This window comes from Oreochromis aureus, linkage group 12 (genome assembly GCF_013358895.1).
Source record: "Oreochromis aureus strain Israel breed Guangdong linkage group 12, ZZ_aureus, whole genome shotgun sequence".
Lineage (NCBI taxonomy): Eukaryota > Metazoa > Chordata > Actinopteri > Cichliformes > Cichlidae > Oreochromis > Oreochromis aureus.
The window spans coordinates 39,028,208-39,044,155 of NC_052953.1; the positions used below are offsets into that span (position 1 = coordinate 39,028,208).

A 15,948-nucleotide genomic window follows, 5' to 3' on the forward strand; every position below is an offset into this window, starting at 1 on the left:
TATGGACATTATGGACCATGCTGGGCAGCCTCTGCATCATCTGCACATGGCCATAAACAACCAGAGGAGTCTGTTCAGTGACAGGTTGCTTCTCCCAAAGTCAAGTCCTTTGTCCCACACGCCATCAAACTGTTTAACTCCTCGCTGGAGGGAAAGCGGGGACAGAGGAGGGGGAACAAGTAAGCTGTAGTGCCTTTTCACTGTGCAATAGTTTTTGTTAATATCCAACGGTGCAATAGACTCACAATACTTAAAATGTGCCGTTCCCTTGTATCCTTATTCCTATTTATTCTATTTATCCCTTTTGTATACTCTGTATTTATATATGTGTAAACATTGTATATTTCTGCTCACATTCTGCAACTTCTGTAGGTGCTGTGCTACTGGAAACTGAATTTCCCGGAGGAACCCACCCGAGAAATAAATAAAGTTTCATCTAATCTAATGTAATCTATAGGGCAGTGCAGGGCTTTGTATCTACCTCTCCGCTGTGATATAACGGGCGGTCACGGTCACGTGGCTTTCCGTTGCCCTGGAGCTCCACCCATTTGTAGTTGGAGCAACAGAAGATGCCTGGGACAGTTCAGCCATAACTTTAAACTTCTCCTGCTCATACATGCTTGGAAGGATCTTGTCACTGAAGTGGACGCGCAACGAGATATCATAGCGTGGGTCAAGCACGTTCATCACAGTTTAAACCTTGTTTTGCACAACAGACGACGGCCTCCCGTCTGCAGCTAAACACCCCATTAGCTTTTAGCTTTAGCCCGGTCGGACTGGGCAGCAAAGGGCTGCTTAAATGCCAAACTCCTCTGCTCCCTACTTGGACCGCTAGCGCTACCGCTTGACAGACTGACGACGCGCACCATACACATACTTTTTTTTCTTTTTCGAATCTTCGGATCACGTGCGTACCGAACCGTGGAGTGGGATCGGTTCGGATTTCGGATAAACCGTGATCCGTTGCACCCCTACTGAGATGGGATGGTGATCTGAACCAGATCAGAGAGATATGGAGGGAAGAGATGATGAATAGTCTTAAATGTATACAAAAGTATTTTGAAATCGATGCGATATTTGACAGGGAGCCGATGAAGTTGCTGCAGGACAGGAGTGATGTGATGGATAGAAGGGGTCCTGGTGATAATTAGAGCAGCAGAGTTCTGGACGCGTTGGAGCTTGTGGTTGGATTTTTGAGTAAGACCAAAAAGAAGAGAGTTGCAGTAATCGATCCGGGCAGTGGCATGTGGAGTGAGAAAAGGACGGAGATGATTAATGTTGCGCAATTGAAAATATGTAGACTGAGTGACATTATTATTGTGTGACATAAATACACAGAAGGTAACCAGGGAAGTGGAAGCACACGGGGAACACAGCTGAGGACAATTACACACGACAGAGCGGGGAGGACACGAAACTGAAAATGCTGATGCCAAGACGCGGACCTTAACCCTAGAACATTATCGCTGGGTGATTTACACCCGAGCAAATACATTTACATGATTTCTCTCTCCTGCAGCTGTTTGTGTGTTGAGGAGCCTGTGCCTTCACCAGGGAAGTCTCAAATGTCCCAGGAATGGGTGGACCAAAGACCAGCTTTCCAGAGTCATTATTTTGCTTTAGGAGTTTTTTTTTTCATTTTGTTAGACATGGCACAGTTGAAAGTAAAAGAAGACCACTCTAATTTGTTATGTGTTGTCATATTTTGATATATTTGATTACTTTTTATTGGTTATATTATATCGGGTAAAAATCACCCGGCATTAGTGATTGTGTTACTATTTATAGCGATATTGTTCTAGGGTTAAACATAACACAGAAAGTACAAAGAGACAGCCAAGAGAGGCAGGGAGAGAGAACACGATGGAAAGAGGAAAACACGGGACACAAGGAGTGGAAGCAAAGCACAATAACTCAAATCACTATATACACGGTCACACAGAGGGAGACACAGACGGGGGGAAATCTAATAACCAATACTGAACAGAAAACCTAGGGATCTTAAGAATACAAATGAACTTAATACAGAATGTCAAAACTCAAAACATCAGGTCAGAAGTCCCCGGACCATGACAAAAATAAAATAAAATAAAAACTTCCAAGCCATTCTCTTTAAGAAAAAAAAAAAAAAAAAAAAAAAAAAAAAAAGTTGCCAAATGAGGCATTCTCATTGCATAGTTCAACTTAAACTAAAACTCCAATGCATTTCAGCACACAGGCCTGCAGCAAAGATTCAACCCACACACTAGATTTTTTTCTAGTGGTGTTCCACCAACAGGTGTCATGGTCTCCCAGTCCTCCTGTTCCAGTTCACCCATTTCTCTCTCCCTCTCTCTCTCTCTCTCTCTCCTCTATCAGTGCAGGACTTTGTGTTGGGTAATGGGGTTGTCGGGGAAGACTGACCCCCTTAGGTGGGGGCTATGTAGCGGGTCAGGGCTGTTTGGGTTTTGTTTGGGTGAGAGAGCGCTATTGTGTTGTTGTTGTTGTTGTTGAATGCTAATAAACGGCTGTGCTCCCTGGCTAACTCGGGGGAAGCAAGACCAAACGATACCTCTCTCTCCTCCTTGTCTGACCTCGCTACAATATGTTTTGGTTAAACCTTTTGCCTCTTCACCAGGTAAGTCTACCTGTCTTGTAAGCAGCCCAAAAAGAAATATCAGAGGTGAAAAAGACAAGTCTATTAATATCTTTCCCCCCAGTAGGACATGCCCAGAATACCTCACCCAGGACAAACCTAGGAGGCATCCTAGTCAGATGCCCAAACTGCCTCAACTGGCTCTTTTTGATGTGGAGGGCTAGTGGCTCTCTTCTGCGCCGCTTTGAATGACTGTACTCTTCACCCTATCACTAAAGGAGAGGTCAGCCAACCGTTGGAGAAAGGTCTCACTAGTTTGTAAATGTTCCCTTTCACTCTTTTTGCAATCCCTCTGTCACAATTTTCCCCAACACTTGTCTCTTGCACTCTCTTCTCTATCTCTGGCAGAACCAGGCTCAGGCTGAGCCTGAGCCATCTGCCACGACTGATTGGGGGTGAGGGTCGGGTAATCGGAATACATAATTTCCTTAGGGATTATTAAAGTATTCTGATTCTGATCTGTCTTGCTACCTACTAGATTTCCCTTCTCTGCAGTGCATACTTTTTCCTTTCCAAATTGTCTGCCACCTGGTCCCTAGTCTCTCTACAGATCACAATGTTGTCTGCAAGCATCGAAGTCTACAGAGACCGATGCCTAACCTCATCTGTCACCCTATCTTTCACCACTGAAAACAAGAACAGGTTTAGAAACCGTTCCTAATGTAATCCAGCAGCTGTTACTTTGTTCCATTAAGTCATAAGAATGTAATCTGCAAGAGCACTCCCTAATGACATCACCACATTATAATACATTACATAAATAGATAGATGCCACTATCTAAAGATAATGAGACAGTCAAATGGGGAAACATGTTGGTATCATTGATAATTAATTGTCTTTGACATACTTAACTAACTTTTTTAACATAAGAACAAGGTAGGTAGGTATGCAGTAATACAACTTCATGGCTTTATTAATAAGCTTCATACAAATGCAACTAAGCTCATTTGATATTAACCTGTTATGGAAAGCCACCAAACAATAGACCTTCTGGGGATGCAGCTGAATGACTTTTAATTAAATAAGAAAAAAAAACAGTCTGAAGAAAATATTGTTGGTTTGATGGGTTAATTTTAGTTTGCTCACTGCTAACCTTAGTAATATCACTGAGAATAGTTAAATATCGTAAATGTGACAGTTGCCCCTCAGCTGGCTCATACTTCATTCAGCTGTGTTAATGTAAAAAGTGTGTCATTTTGAATGACACCACTGAATTTCCCGGAGGAACCGTACCCAGGGGATTAATAAAGTAATCCTTAATTTAACAGTTTTTAAGTGTTCACCAGTTGGTCTGATGGTGTATGTTGTGTGTAGATACTCTGCGTCAATTCTGCTTCCCAGTTTCTGGGGGAAAAAACACTCTGGAATTGCTAATGGTTGTGAGGCGGTCCTTCTCCTTCAGCCATTAAGTTCTGGGAGTTGATCTACGATGAGAATACAGAGGCTGTGAATGCTACAGGTAATGGGTTTTTATTAATGTAGATATTTTCAGGCATATGATACTGGGCAAAGAAAATGAAACATTTGGAAAACTTTACTTGTTTTATGCTAAGAGATATGCTAAGAGACAACTTCGTTATTAATAAACCTGAAAAAACAGTCTTTTATGTAACGTTTGTCCGGTGAACATGACGTCATTAAAAGGGGTGGGGACGAAGTGGTAAAAGTGCGTGCTGTTGTCGGTACGCACAGGTGATTTTCAGTCTTGTTTCGCATTCCGTCGGGTGAGAAAATGGGAAAGCTTCAGGAGTTTAAGATTGCCTTTGAGAAAAACAAAGAAGTGTACAGTCCGGGAGAGTCCATCTCTGGAACCGTGACAGTAAAACTGGGCCAACCGCTGCAGTGTAAAGGTAAGAGCCATCTGCGCTCAGCAGGTGGGAAAACGTCGACCTCGAGAAACGAGGAAGTGAGGTGATTTGTTAACGAGTCGTAATTCCTACACCTCGTTTTAGAAATAGCTTCTCCTATTTGAAGATAACTCAGAGGTTGAAAAGCCATCCTGTGGTATTCTGTGTTTGTGGTTCTAATAACTTACATGTGATTTTTTTAGTGGCCGTTTAGCGCGGTGTAGCCCTACACACTGATTCAGTGGAAAATGTTTAATGAGGCCTAATGGGAAATTTGCTTCTGTGTTTTGTAACACTTAATTCAATGTTTTATCCCAATTTCCCAAACTATCCTAAACAAAAAAATTGACGGTCTTTCATTAAATTACAACAAAATACCTTTATTTTGGACTATGTAAATATTCTGTTTTGATAGTTTATAATTTGTTTAACATGATTCCTAGTTAAACTCCTCAGTCCTAATCAGCTTTATAAGCATAGATTTCTTACCGTTTTTATGTTACTTGTAGTTTAAATTTAGTTAAAAGTTGAAAGATTAGCTCGGAAAATAAGTTTAATTATACATTATTGCAGCACTGTATTCTATACACCTCATTTTACCTACCCGACATTGATATTCAATCTAAAATGAGTAATTAACCTAACATGCATGGCTTTGGTGAAAACTTTACTGAAAACTAACTTGAGGAAACCCACACAGGCATCAGAGTCCCCAAAGAAAAGCACCAGCCAGGATTTTAACCAGGAACATTTTTGTGAGGCGACTGTACTAAATACTAATATCACTTTGCTGCCTTATTCCAGTTTTGGCTCTGTGTCAAGGCCCCCTTCTCTGAAGGGACTCTCTAAAGTAATGCACTGGGGTTGAGCAGTGTCTTGGTTCTCTTGTTTTATTTATTTTATAGTGTTGTATAGTCAAACTGTACATTTTAATCCATTGGAAAACGTACTTAAGACAGTCATCAAGAGACCAAAATGAAACTTGAAACAGGAAAAGTGAGTGTCATTGTCCAGATTGCTCTCCAAAGCAACATCTCATCCATCTGAATGCACTTATTCTTTCTTCTTATTTGGGATATTTAACATTTAAAAGGTTCTACTGTGCCAACAAGGACTATAAAAGGCAACACATTTGAATGCAGACTGCAAGGGAAAGGTTTCTTCTACGTCTTTGTAGCTCTCAACCTGCTGAGTGGCTTCTTTGTGTTTTGGAGTGTTACTTTGAATGCTTGCAAGGCCTCTGGTCTGTTTACATTCCTCTTCAGGTAAAGCTGGTTGGACTGTCTGCTCAAGATCTCTTATGCTACATGCTACAGTTTGACCGTTTAAAATACTAATGGTATATTGAACAATTTTAAGTACTGTGATGAGACCCGCCACTGAAAAAATATTAACACTGCAATAAAAATCTTAGTTCCACTCACCACTATTCACTTAAACAGCCAGTTTACTGAAGAACCTACAAACAACTTTTCATATGTTTTGTTCTGTTTTGGGATTTCTTGAGACTGGTAAAGGTTAAAGATTTTGTTTAATATTCTAAACTTTTTTGGCACTCTTCATTCTGTTCATGTGACACCATCATTAAGCAGTGTGCCCCTGGACAACAAAGCAAAGCTTTCTTCTGCTGCTGTCAACACAAATGTGTTACTGAGAACATTTTGAACATTTTTATGTGACTTAAAATTGGGAATATGACAACATGTATTTAGACCACAGACTGTATTGAAAAGATGGACATTCTTACCTTGATGTCAACCATTTAATTTCTGGACCAAACATTACCACACTGTAAATCCTGGACATTATTAGCAGGTATTATTGTTGCTGGTATGTTTTTTCAGAGGTAGATGTGTCTTTACTTTGAGCATATGGTGAAACGTGAAATTTAATTTGCATTCAGTAATAGACACAATAACCCAATTCTAAAATTTTAATCACAAAAGCTGAAGCACAAACTTCTTGGTAAGTCATTATTATAACAAACCATATTACTTATTAGCTTGTTTTTCAATCGAGATGGTTCTCCAAAGCCAGTAACAGCACAAAACTGCTTAAATAAGTAATGATGTATGAACAAAATATAAACAAATTTGGCTAACATTGATTGGCCTGCTTGAAGCTGTAAAGCTGGGGTATTTCTTTATGTTCATAGAATGTAGGACCTGGATTTTATGTAATGATTACTTTTGTTTCTGTTAATGAAGGATTACATTAAAACAGTACTAAAGCATTCAGACTAGTTAAATAACCTTCAGACTTTGTATTGTTACTACAATCTACTGTTGGTCAATGTTGTGGATTATTTGACTGCCTTTAACACTTTCCTAATCTGGTGAAAATCTGGTGCAAGCATATTATGGTTTTCGGTATAAAGTCAGGCTTTGTTTATACTTTTGACCTGTAATTTGTTTTCGGTCTGTTTTTGTTACAAAACATTAGCTGGCTTAGGCTATTTCCCAAATCAAATAATGCATCCTAAACTGTCTTGAAGGGTGTTTATTACAGGTCTTTTGCACATATGGATGTTGTATAAATCTGGAGCAACATGCCATTAAACAGATCAATAACACACCCTTGAGGAAATGACTGATTACGAAAAGTGTTTCCTGCTGTGGCTGCTAAGAATTGTCTGTAGTTAAACTTGAGTATTTTCTTCTCTGCAGCTATCAAAGTGAACTGCAATGGTTTCTGCGGCATCACCAATAAGGTCAATGACACAGCATGGACGATGGAAGAGCAGTACTTCAACAGCACGATCTCAGTGGCAGACAAAGGTGTGCTTCCAAATGCTAACTAAAATCGTGTGTAAATGTCCAGTGTCCACAAAATACTTCCTTGTGAGATGGTTTGTTGTGATAATTGAGACAAATTTGCAAATGGAACTGGTTCATGTGAAAATATGTTAAGACTACAGATTCTCATTTTCCACTGCAGCCTTGAGGCATATCTGACTGTTTGGAAACAACAGGGCAATTGTTACCATTTCTATCGAAGGATTTTTTTCTGTGCTTTGTGTCCCAAACAGGTACCCTGAAAGAGGGAACGCACACATTTCCCTTCAAGTTTCTCATACCGGGTAGGTGAAGTTGATGGGATATTTCTGCATGTGTTTATTTTCCCCTTGCATTTCCCAGTCTGGCTGTGTGTGTGTATGATTGTTGGGTTTTTCTCTGTATCTATTATTGTGCGGTCTCCTGTACAATATAAAGCGCCTTGAAGCGACTTCTGTTGTGATTTGGCGCTATATAAATAAAATTGAATTGAAAACCAAACATTGCATATATTTTTATCATAACTCTGGTTTTACGTGGCCTATCAACACTATTTAAAAACTGGTATAAAGTCCACACTTTTTCCGTCAATTGTTCCGTCTGTCCTGCTCACATCTCCAATGGTTGTACACGTTGTCATTATCGTGGCTTCACTCCACATCAGCCACGCAGCTTTGCTAGCTAAAACACCGGTGTCGGCACATAAGGACGCTGTCATAGCCTGTCAACGACGTTGATTAGCTGCATATATACGAATGTGAATCGCATTATTGGCTGGACTATGGGATAAGGTGGCATCGTTCTGATCCCATACAGGAGCAGCCAATTCAGGTTAGATTTTTTTTTTTTTTTTTGTGCGCAATGCAGATTTTCTGTGCGCAGAGACCGTGCCAGCAGTGCGCAATTGCGCACGTGCGCAGCTTAGAGGGAACATTGTCCATCACTAGTGACAGGGCAATTCTCGTTTTGGGGCCACCACAACAGATAATTTGGCCGTTATAGCCTGCCATCAGTCATCTTTTTTTCTGGAACGAGCCAAAATTGCAGAGCGTATACATGAGTTGAATGAGGTGCCATGATGGTGTCTAACTAAGAAGAGACAGGTGTATGCTTTCCACTACCATCCCTGTAATGGTTACTGTGATGTCAGTAGTATACAGTTTGTTCCACTGACTCATAACAATGCAATCTTTGAGAGTCCGACTACACCATTAATTGTTATGGACTCTTATGATAACCTTACATAAAGATGACAAGACAGTTGAATAATGAGGAAATATTTTAGCATCACCATCTGAAGATTTGTTAACCTTTTATTCAGTGCCAAAACTGTTGCTTGAAATAAAATACTTTACTTCCTTTCTATACATTGTGTTGAATTTTTTGGGCTGTTACACAATAGAACACAGGCAATAGTGTTTAGTCATTGTGGAGGTGCGTGTCTGTAAGATGACATTTGTCTGGTGAAGTGTAGCTAGGAACACAGAAACTCAGAACCAGTCAAGCCAGTTTTCTTTTTTTTGTGAATCTGATATGAATCATTCAGCTTTCTTGCTTTCACCCCTAGAGTGCTGGCAGGTGCCTAGGAAGTTTCTTTTTGTTTTGTTTGGGTTTTTTTGTTTGTTTGTTTGTTTGTTTCTGTATTTGTCAAGATATGGAAGGTTAATAAAGAGAAGAGCTCTATACTTTATAAATTAATACCATAGTTCTTTTGGAAACAGGTGTCAAAACTCAGCAGCTATTTTGGAATTAATCTGGATGGATTGTAGCTTTAAATTCAGTTCAGCGGCTCCATGGATTTTGTCAGTCAAATCCAGTGAAAGCTATTTCAAATGTTTGGTGCCCCAAAATAGGCAGTTGTTTCCCTGCAAGTTATGCTACTACCAATATTAATGTTATTACTGTTTGTGCACACAGTATCAGAACTATACAGCTTCATTAAAGGACTAGGGTCAGAGTGTTGACAGAAACCATGTCTATACTACTTTATGTTATAGACAAAAACACAAACCGAAAGCGAAGTTGCTTACATTTTCACAGTGTTTTAAACCAGAGTTGTACATGTAGGTTAATTAAACACAGCACAAAATACAATTACTTTGTTACTATACCTAAGAACAATTCTGAGGTATCTGTATTTTACTTGAGTATTTATTCTCACAATGTTTTCTTTTGGTCCCTACATTTTTCAACAAATATCTCTTTATAGTCTTCATGTTCAACATGTTTGTTACTTCAGGTTTAACACATTTTAGAGGAGTTACTAAAACATCCCTTCCAGACATTAAAAGGATTTAAATCTAAAATGACAGATCACTAATATTGTGGCCGCTTGGGGGAAAAAAATATCCCTGCTCTTGGGTACTCTTCAATCTTTCTGCAAAAACTGTGCTGTGACTCTTTTAAAAACAACTGTAGTTCACACTACTGTATAACTACAAACTAACACGGTTTACTTCTTCCTCATAGCCACTGCTCCAACATCTTTTGAAGGCAACTATGGAAGGATCATTTACAGAGTGAGGGCTTTTATTGACACACCACGATTTTCCAAGGACTACACCACAGAGAAAGCTTTCTTCCTGCTAAGCCTTCTGAACCTGAATGAAGTGCCAGATATATGGGTGAGACATTATAGCTGTATGTCTGTATTCAGTCCCTGAATGGTTGGTCCTAAACATTGAGTTAGTTAGTCTTGGACCAACCCTAACACTTTGGAACTATTTCTGATAAACAGCAATTAATCCACAAACTTTAGATTTTTGGATAACTGGATAAAGAACACAAGAGAACATGCACATCCTTCTCATCTCATGGGGCAGGTGCAGAGCTGAAAAAAATGGGACAAGGAAGAGGTATAGTCTGATCAAGAGCAGGTGTGCAGTTGAACTGTCAACTAAATGCAATAAATAGGGAATCTAGAGTTCTGCATTTGTGTGAACCGTTAATTCTAATCTTTTGAATAACTAGAGAAGAAATGGTTTGAGTGTTATTTGCTTTGTTTTGTAGTTATTGGCATTTAGATTCACCAAATTAATTTAAAGTCAATTATACTATTGAAAGTGTCTTTTGCCATGACCCATATAGGGAACCTGCTCATCTGCAGTGACTCAGCAGTTCACCTACATGTTGATGAAAACTGGCACAATAGTCTTGAGGGCTCAGACGCACATGAAGGGTTACACACCAGGAGAGATCATTCAGGTGACCGCCAACATCCACAACCAATCTGGGAAGAACACCGGCAACATGGCAGCCAGTCTGATGCAGGTTAGAACTTTACATCTCCTTCTTAACTCCGTTTATCTTCTGGTATTAGTTTTCTCACTTTTAGTGTTGTTTTTACATTTACAAACCATGTTTTAAACATATTTTCTATATCTTCTAAATATGATGGGTGCTTGGATAAACCCAACAGAAGACCAAACTTGAGTCTGACACTATAGGAGTAACAGTTTCTAAATTTACTATTGCTAGCTACTACCAGTCCTGCTCACATTTAGCAGGACTAGCCCTTCTGCCATTTTCTTCTATAAGTTAATTGAATTTACTTCAATTTAGTTTCGTTTATATAGCATCAAACCACAAGAACAGTTGCCTCAAGGTGTTTATAGTTCAAGATTTATCTACACTATGCTGTCAAACGTATTTGTTCATCTGTCTTTGCATGCGTATGAACTTAACTGACATGCCATTCTTAATATATAGGGTTGTAATATGATGTTGGCCTAGGCTTTGTAGGTATTACAGCTTCAATTCTTCTGGGAAGGCTTTCCACAATGTTTAGTAGTGTGCTTATGAGAATTTTGACCATTCTTCCAGAAGCCTATTTGTGAGATCACACACTGACTTTGGCCTGTATTTTGCAGTCACTACACAGTGATCCCAGTTTCTGACTGTCCATGGTCGTATGTTTTCAGAGAGTAACCTATGAGACGAAGAAGCCGACCCATGATGTGAGAACAATAGCGGAGGTGGAGGGAGGCGTGGTGAAAGCTGGCAAAGAGGTGGAGTGGAAGGAGCAGATCATTGTTCCTCCCCTGCCTCAGTCCTCCCTCGCTGGCTGTGAGCTTATAAAGATCGAATATTATGTCAAAGTAGGTTCATATTCCTTCTCTGTTACATACTCAGTATTGCTTTGTCCTGTCTGAAAAATTATGAGTAACCATTTTCAATTATGTCATAGTGTGATATTGTAAGCATGAGGATAGCTGAATGTGTGGGTATGTGTGTTTAAATGATGATCCCAATGTTTAGCCAAGGTTTTGAATAATCAGGTCAGTGACAACCAATTCCTAGTAATCCCTAAGAGCCAAAAGCTCCCATAGTCTAAACAAATGTGATTTTGTGCTGATTTAAGCTTTTGACCAACTGACAAAGCAGATTTAATCCACTAATATTGACAAAAAATGAAAATCAGAGACCAGTCTATTCCACCAACCGACATTGTTTTTTTTGTTCTGCTGATGAACTAGGTGTGTCTGAAGTCTCCTGACGTCATGCTGACACTACCCATCCACATTGGGAACGTCTCATTAGACAAAAAACAACGGCCTTCCAAAAAAGCATCTTCTCCTTCCACTGAGGATACGCCAGCCTCTGACTCAACACTAGAAACATCCACTTCTGCCTCCTCACCCACCTTGCCCCCTCGTCCAGCCCCAAAACCTGCTCCTCGTCTTGCCCCTCGCTCTAGGGCATCCTCCCGCAATTCCCCCAGCGCTCCTCCAGCTGAGTACCACTCAGGAGCAGAGGGAGGGTCCTTGATGAATGAGGACTTCCAAAACAAGCGGCAATCTCAGCTGGTGTCACCCAATGCATTTAGTTATGCACCAGGCCTCTTTTTTCCTCAAAACCAGCAGCCAGTCGGACCAGCTGCAGCACCCAACGGGCCTGGATTTAGTGGGTCCATAGGGACCACAAGTCTTTACCCCTTGTTGAATAGTACCACTTCAGTGGCAACACCGCAGAGCCTGCCTCCAGACTACAGCACTTCAGATTATCCAAAAGGTCAGTTGCCACACAATCCACCACTGTTGCTCTAGAAATCGGTAGACTCTACTTTTTAATTAGTTACAAAAAATTTCAGCCATGGTTCAAGCCTGATCACTGAGTAATTACTCACAGTATCGACTGGAACAACTTTAATGAACCCTTAGTTACTCCTAGAAGTTCCTTAAGTAATGGTTCCTGGAGCTGCTTATTAGACTTTGGACTCGACTGAACAGTCCTAGGCCATGCAACACTAATGGTTAAGGCAGGACTCTGACATCCAGTTTTGATTTCTCCTATATCAGCATCGATGTGAAGGTCTCAATAGCAACGCTTATCTTTTGGGAAAATACTACAGTGGCTACCTGTGCGAGCATAAATAGATGGCTGTATGATGGTTTTACCAGCAACCGGTCTGGATATTCTGGGGCCTTTGAAACCTCTTGCTGCAATTTTGAATTTATTGTCCCCTTAATGATTGAAAGACTTCCAGGTGCTTGGGTAGCAAAGCAGCCCAAACCATGATGATCCCTCCACCATGCTTCATATTATGTCATAGTCTGTAGGAATGTTTTGTACCTTTGTGCAGTATAGCATCTAGTTTAAAATCCCAATCTGCATGGAATTCTTTGGAATAGGAATTCATGTTGGTGGAGTGGAATGGCTTACTAATTGTAAAGTATTATGAGCTCATTCCTGTTCACCAGAAAAAACAGGGTCTCATGACCCCCAACTTAGTTCAGTAAAAGTTTCTGGTGTGCTACAGTCACTGCAAGGTGTTAGTGGTGTTGCTCAGCAATCCCATGGGTGTGGCTCTTTGCAGAATCAATACGGCTCTTCCCCAGAGCAGTACTCTTAAGGAAATTAATAGAAGGAGATTGAATTGCTCTACAAATTCACATATAGGAAAGTCCAGTTGTAGGATAAAGTGTAGTTACCCAACTAGCTTCATGCTGTGAAAATAGATACAGTAATTTGATCCATCAGGAGAACCACAGCTACTAATGTGTTCCAAACAAGAGTGTATTCGGATTGAACAAAGTCAATCGGAATACAAGGACCTAGTTCATACTGCTTGTTGTGTGGCAATATATAAAGTGTGGTATTAAACAGTGTGTAAATATTAACGTGTGTGTGTGTGTGCGTGTGTGTGTGTGTGTGTGTGTGTGTGTGTGTGTGTGTGTCAGAGGCTCCTCCTCCTTACAATGAGAGCTGCAACACATGAGATGGACAAAGAAGAAGAAACCAGGATGACAAACGATTAACTGATATTCAACAAAATGTTGAGGTGAAGTTCATGTATAAAGTTGCCGCATTTCTAATATAAGAGTCCTGCCATTTTAAAAAGTTTAAAAAAAAAAGAAAAAGAAAAGAAAGAAAGACATTCACAATACACATGAAACCTAGTGTATCCTGGTGTAATGAGGGGATTTTTACTTTACGCTTTTAGAAATCCTTTTTTTGATAAAGTGATCAAAAGTGGCCGCGCGGTGAACAAGTGTCTTCAGTTATCAAAGGAGGAATCCTTTCTGCAGCATGTCACCAGTCCTTTTAAAAAAAACAGATTTGATATGCTTTTAGCACATTGAATGAAAGGTGAGAGAAGCTAGATTTTACTTGGTTGTACAATATTAAAGTTTTAAATTGTGGGTTATTAAAAATATCTTAAATAGCATCTGTGATGTCATGTTAGTTTTTTATAATATAATATAATATAATTGAAAACAAGTCCAGAATTTAATTAGCTTGATGTCATTCCAAATTTAAACTGTAGGATTTGAAATGAAACAGATGATGTCGCCTTATCTTCTTGAAATGCTTTGTTTAGAAAGTGTTTTGTTTTGTTTTTGTTTTGATATGCTTTTAATCAGTTTGCAGATTTGTGATGGTGTTAAACGAGCAATGTTCCTTTTGTAAGCTGTCTACATATAGCTCTGTGAGGACATGGTATGGTGGAGTTTAGCCAGATCTCCATCTCTTAAGGCATTTACTTTCATGTCTTGTGCTGTAGGACATAAAAGTAAATGACCAATGGGGTTGCGTATTCCTTCTTTTTCACTACTGAATGTATGTCACCTGCATTATATGTTGGTTCTGTATGTGCCTTTTAGTTGTTCCACAATAAGGCAGGTGTGACCTGAGGTTTTATTTGGGCCTTCATAATGAATAACACTTGAGATTTGTCTTCATATTTCTTTGTTAAATCACTTGAGCATGCTGAAAGACCATTTATTTATTGTTCCGACTTCCAACTACTGTTTGGATTCTAATAAACCTGTGAAACCCATAAATTGTGTCATACTTAAGACTCAAGCATTTTTTTTAAGACCCATTTTAAAGGAATGCAGTTACACCAACCGGTCATTTTCACCCACCACTTGCTAACTTGCCTATATTCCTGCTAATAACCTGACAGAGTCCATGTGTTTGTTTTTTGCAGTGTAGAGTTTGAGGCAGTTAGAATCCGCATGGCCCATTGTTTTGTTTTGTTTTGTTTTTGTCATCACTGGTTGCCAAAAACCTGGAGTTTGCAAAATGTTTCATGTGCCACTGAAGGTTTTTGGAAACACTTTGTAAAACTTTTTATTTTGTGAAGTTTCATGATTCTTAATTTAAAGTGGTGTGAAAAAGTGTTTGTCCCCTTACTGATATTTTTTATGTATGTTTGTCACATTTACATGTTTCAGATCATTAAACAAATTTAGTTTGGTTTCAGTTTAGCTCGGTGGGTAAGCAGGTGACCAGGTCTGACCCATGGGCCTTTGCTGTATGTCTTCCCCTCTCTCTCCCCACTTTCCTGTCAAATGAATGCAATTAATATTAAGGGGGAAAAAAACTGAAACCAACATGGCCCTGTGTGCCCCCTAAACTTAATAACTGGTCTGGCCACCCTTAGCAGCAACAACTGCAATAACTGGCAATGAGTTTTTTATAGTTCTGTGGAGGAATTTTGGCCACTCCAGTCTTCATTTGGTTTTTGTTGAGCCATTCAGAGGTGGACTTGCTGGTGTGTTTTGGATCATTGTCCTGCTGTAAAAAACAAAGTGTCGTTCAGCTTGAGCTTACAAACCAGTTGTTTTTCTTTGTTACCTTTGTCTAATATTTACATTTGTTTATTGATCTGAAATGTGGCAAACAAAATCAGGAAGGGCTCAACCACTAACCGCTTAACAGGTGCCCTGAAACCTCTTTTTAAACTATAAAATAAACTACAAAAGTTATAATCTTGGCTGCTCTCTTTAAGAATTACTACAGCAGTGGTAATTTTCAACCTATCTCTAGAATCTTTTTCTATCACACCAACCCTATCCTTTAAGATTGTTTGGACTTGCACAACCTTTCTTCTTTAGCTTTGTCTTTAAACCACTCAACCGGAGCTGTTCCTTTGATACCCATTTCTAATCTTGTAACTCCCAAGAACTTCCATCATCTCTAAACTATATATCATAGCAGGTCTCACTACCATCTTATAAGCCTTTCCTTTCTCTCTAGCTGATAGCCTTCTGTCACAAATAACCCCTGACATTCAACTCAACCCAATCCCCACCCTAACTGCACACGTTTACTTCAACTCTTGTGAACTGTTCATTGGATGGTTGACCCCAGTTTTTTTTTTTTTTTTTTTTTTTTTTTTTTTTTTTTTTTTTTTTTTTAGTCATCCATCTTCAATTACTTTATTGAAGTATATTGAAGATGGAT

General features: G+C 39.5%; 1 protein-coding gene across 1 annotated transcript; it reads left to right on the forward strand.

Moving 5' to 3' along the window:
• Positions 1–4,288: 4,288 nt before the first annotated feature.
• arrdc1a (arrestin domain containing 1a) lies at positions 4,289–14,540 on the forward strand. The gene is made up of 8 exons (XM_031749802.2): positions 4,289–4,486; positions 7,150–7,260; positions 7,512–7,562; positions 9,727–9,881; positions 10,345–10,527; positions 11,178–11,354; positions 11,733–12,267; positions 13,437–14,540. Exons 1-8 carry the CDS (start codon positions 4,369–4,371, stop codon positions 13,472–13,474), a joined length of 1,368 nt encoding a protein of 455 aa, XP_031605662.1. The 5' UTR covers positions 4,289–4,368; the 3' UTR covers positions 13,475–14,540.
• The last annotated feature ends 1,408 nt before the right edge of the window (positions 14,541–15,948 follow it).

Coding starts and splice junctions, on each gene's coding strand:
- arrdc1a (XM_031749802.2), top strand. CDS start 4,369: ATGGGAAAGCTTCAGGAGTTTAAGATTGCCTTTGAGAAAAACAAAGAA. Junction 7,261..7,511: donor GATCTCAGTGGCAGACAAAG/GTGTGCTTCCAA, acceptor TGTCCCAAACAG/GTACCCTGAAAGAGGGAACG. Junction 11,355..11,732: donor AGATCGAATATTATGTCAAA/GTAGGTTCATAT, acceptor CTGATGAACTAG/GTGTGTCTGAAGTCTCCTGA.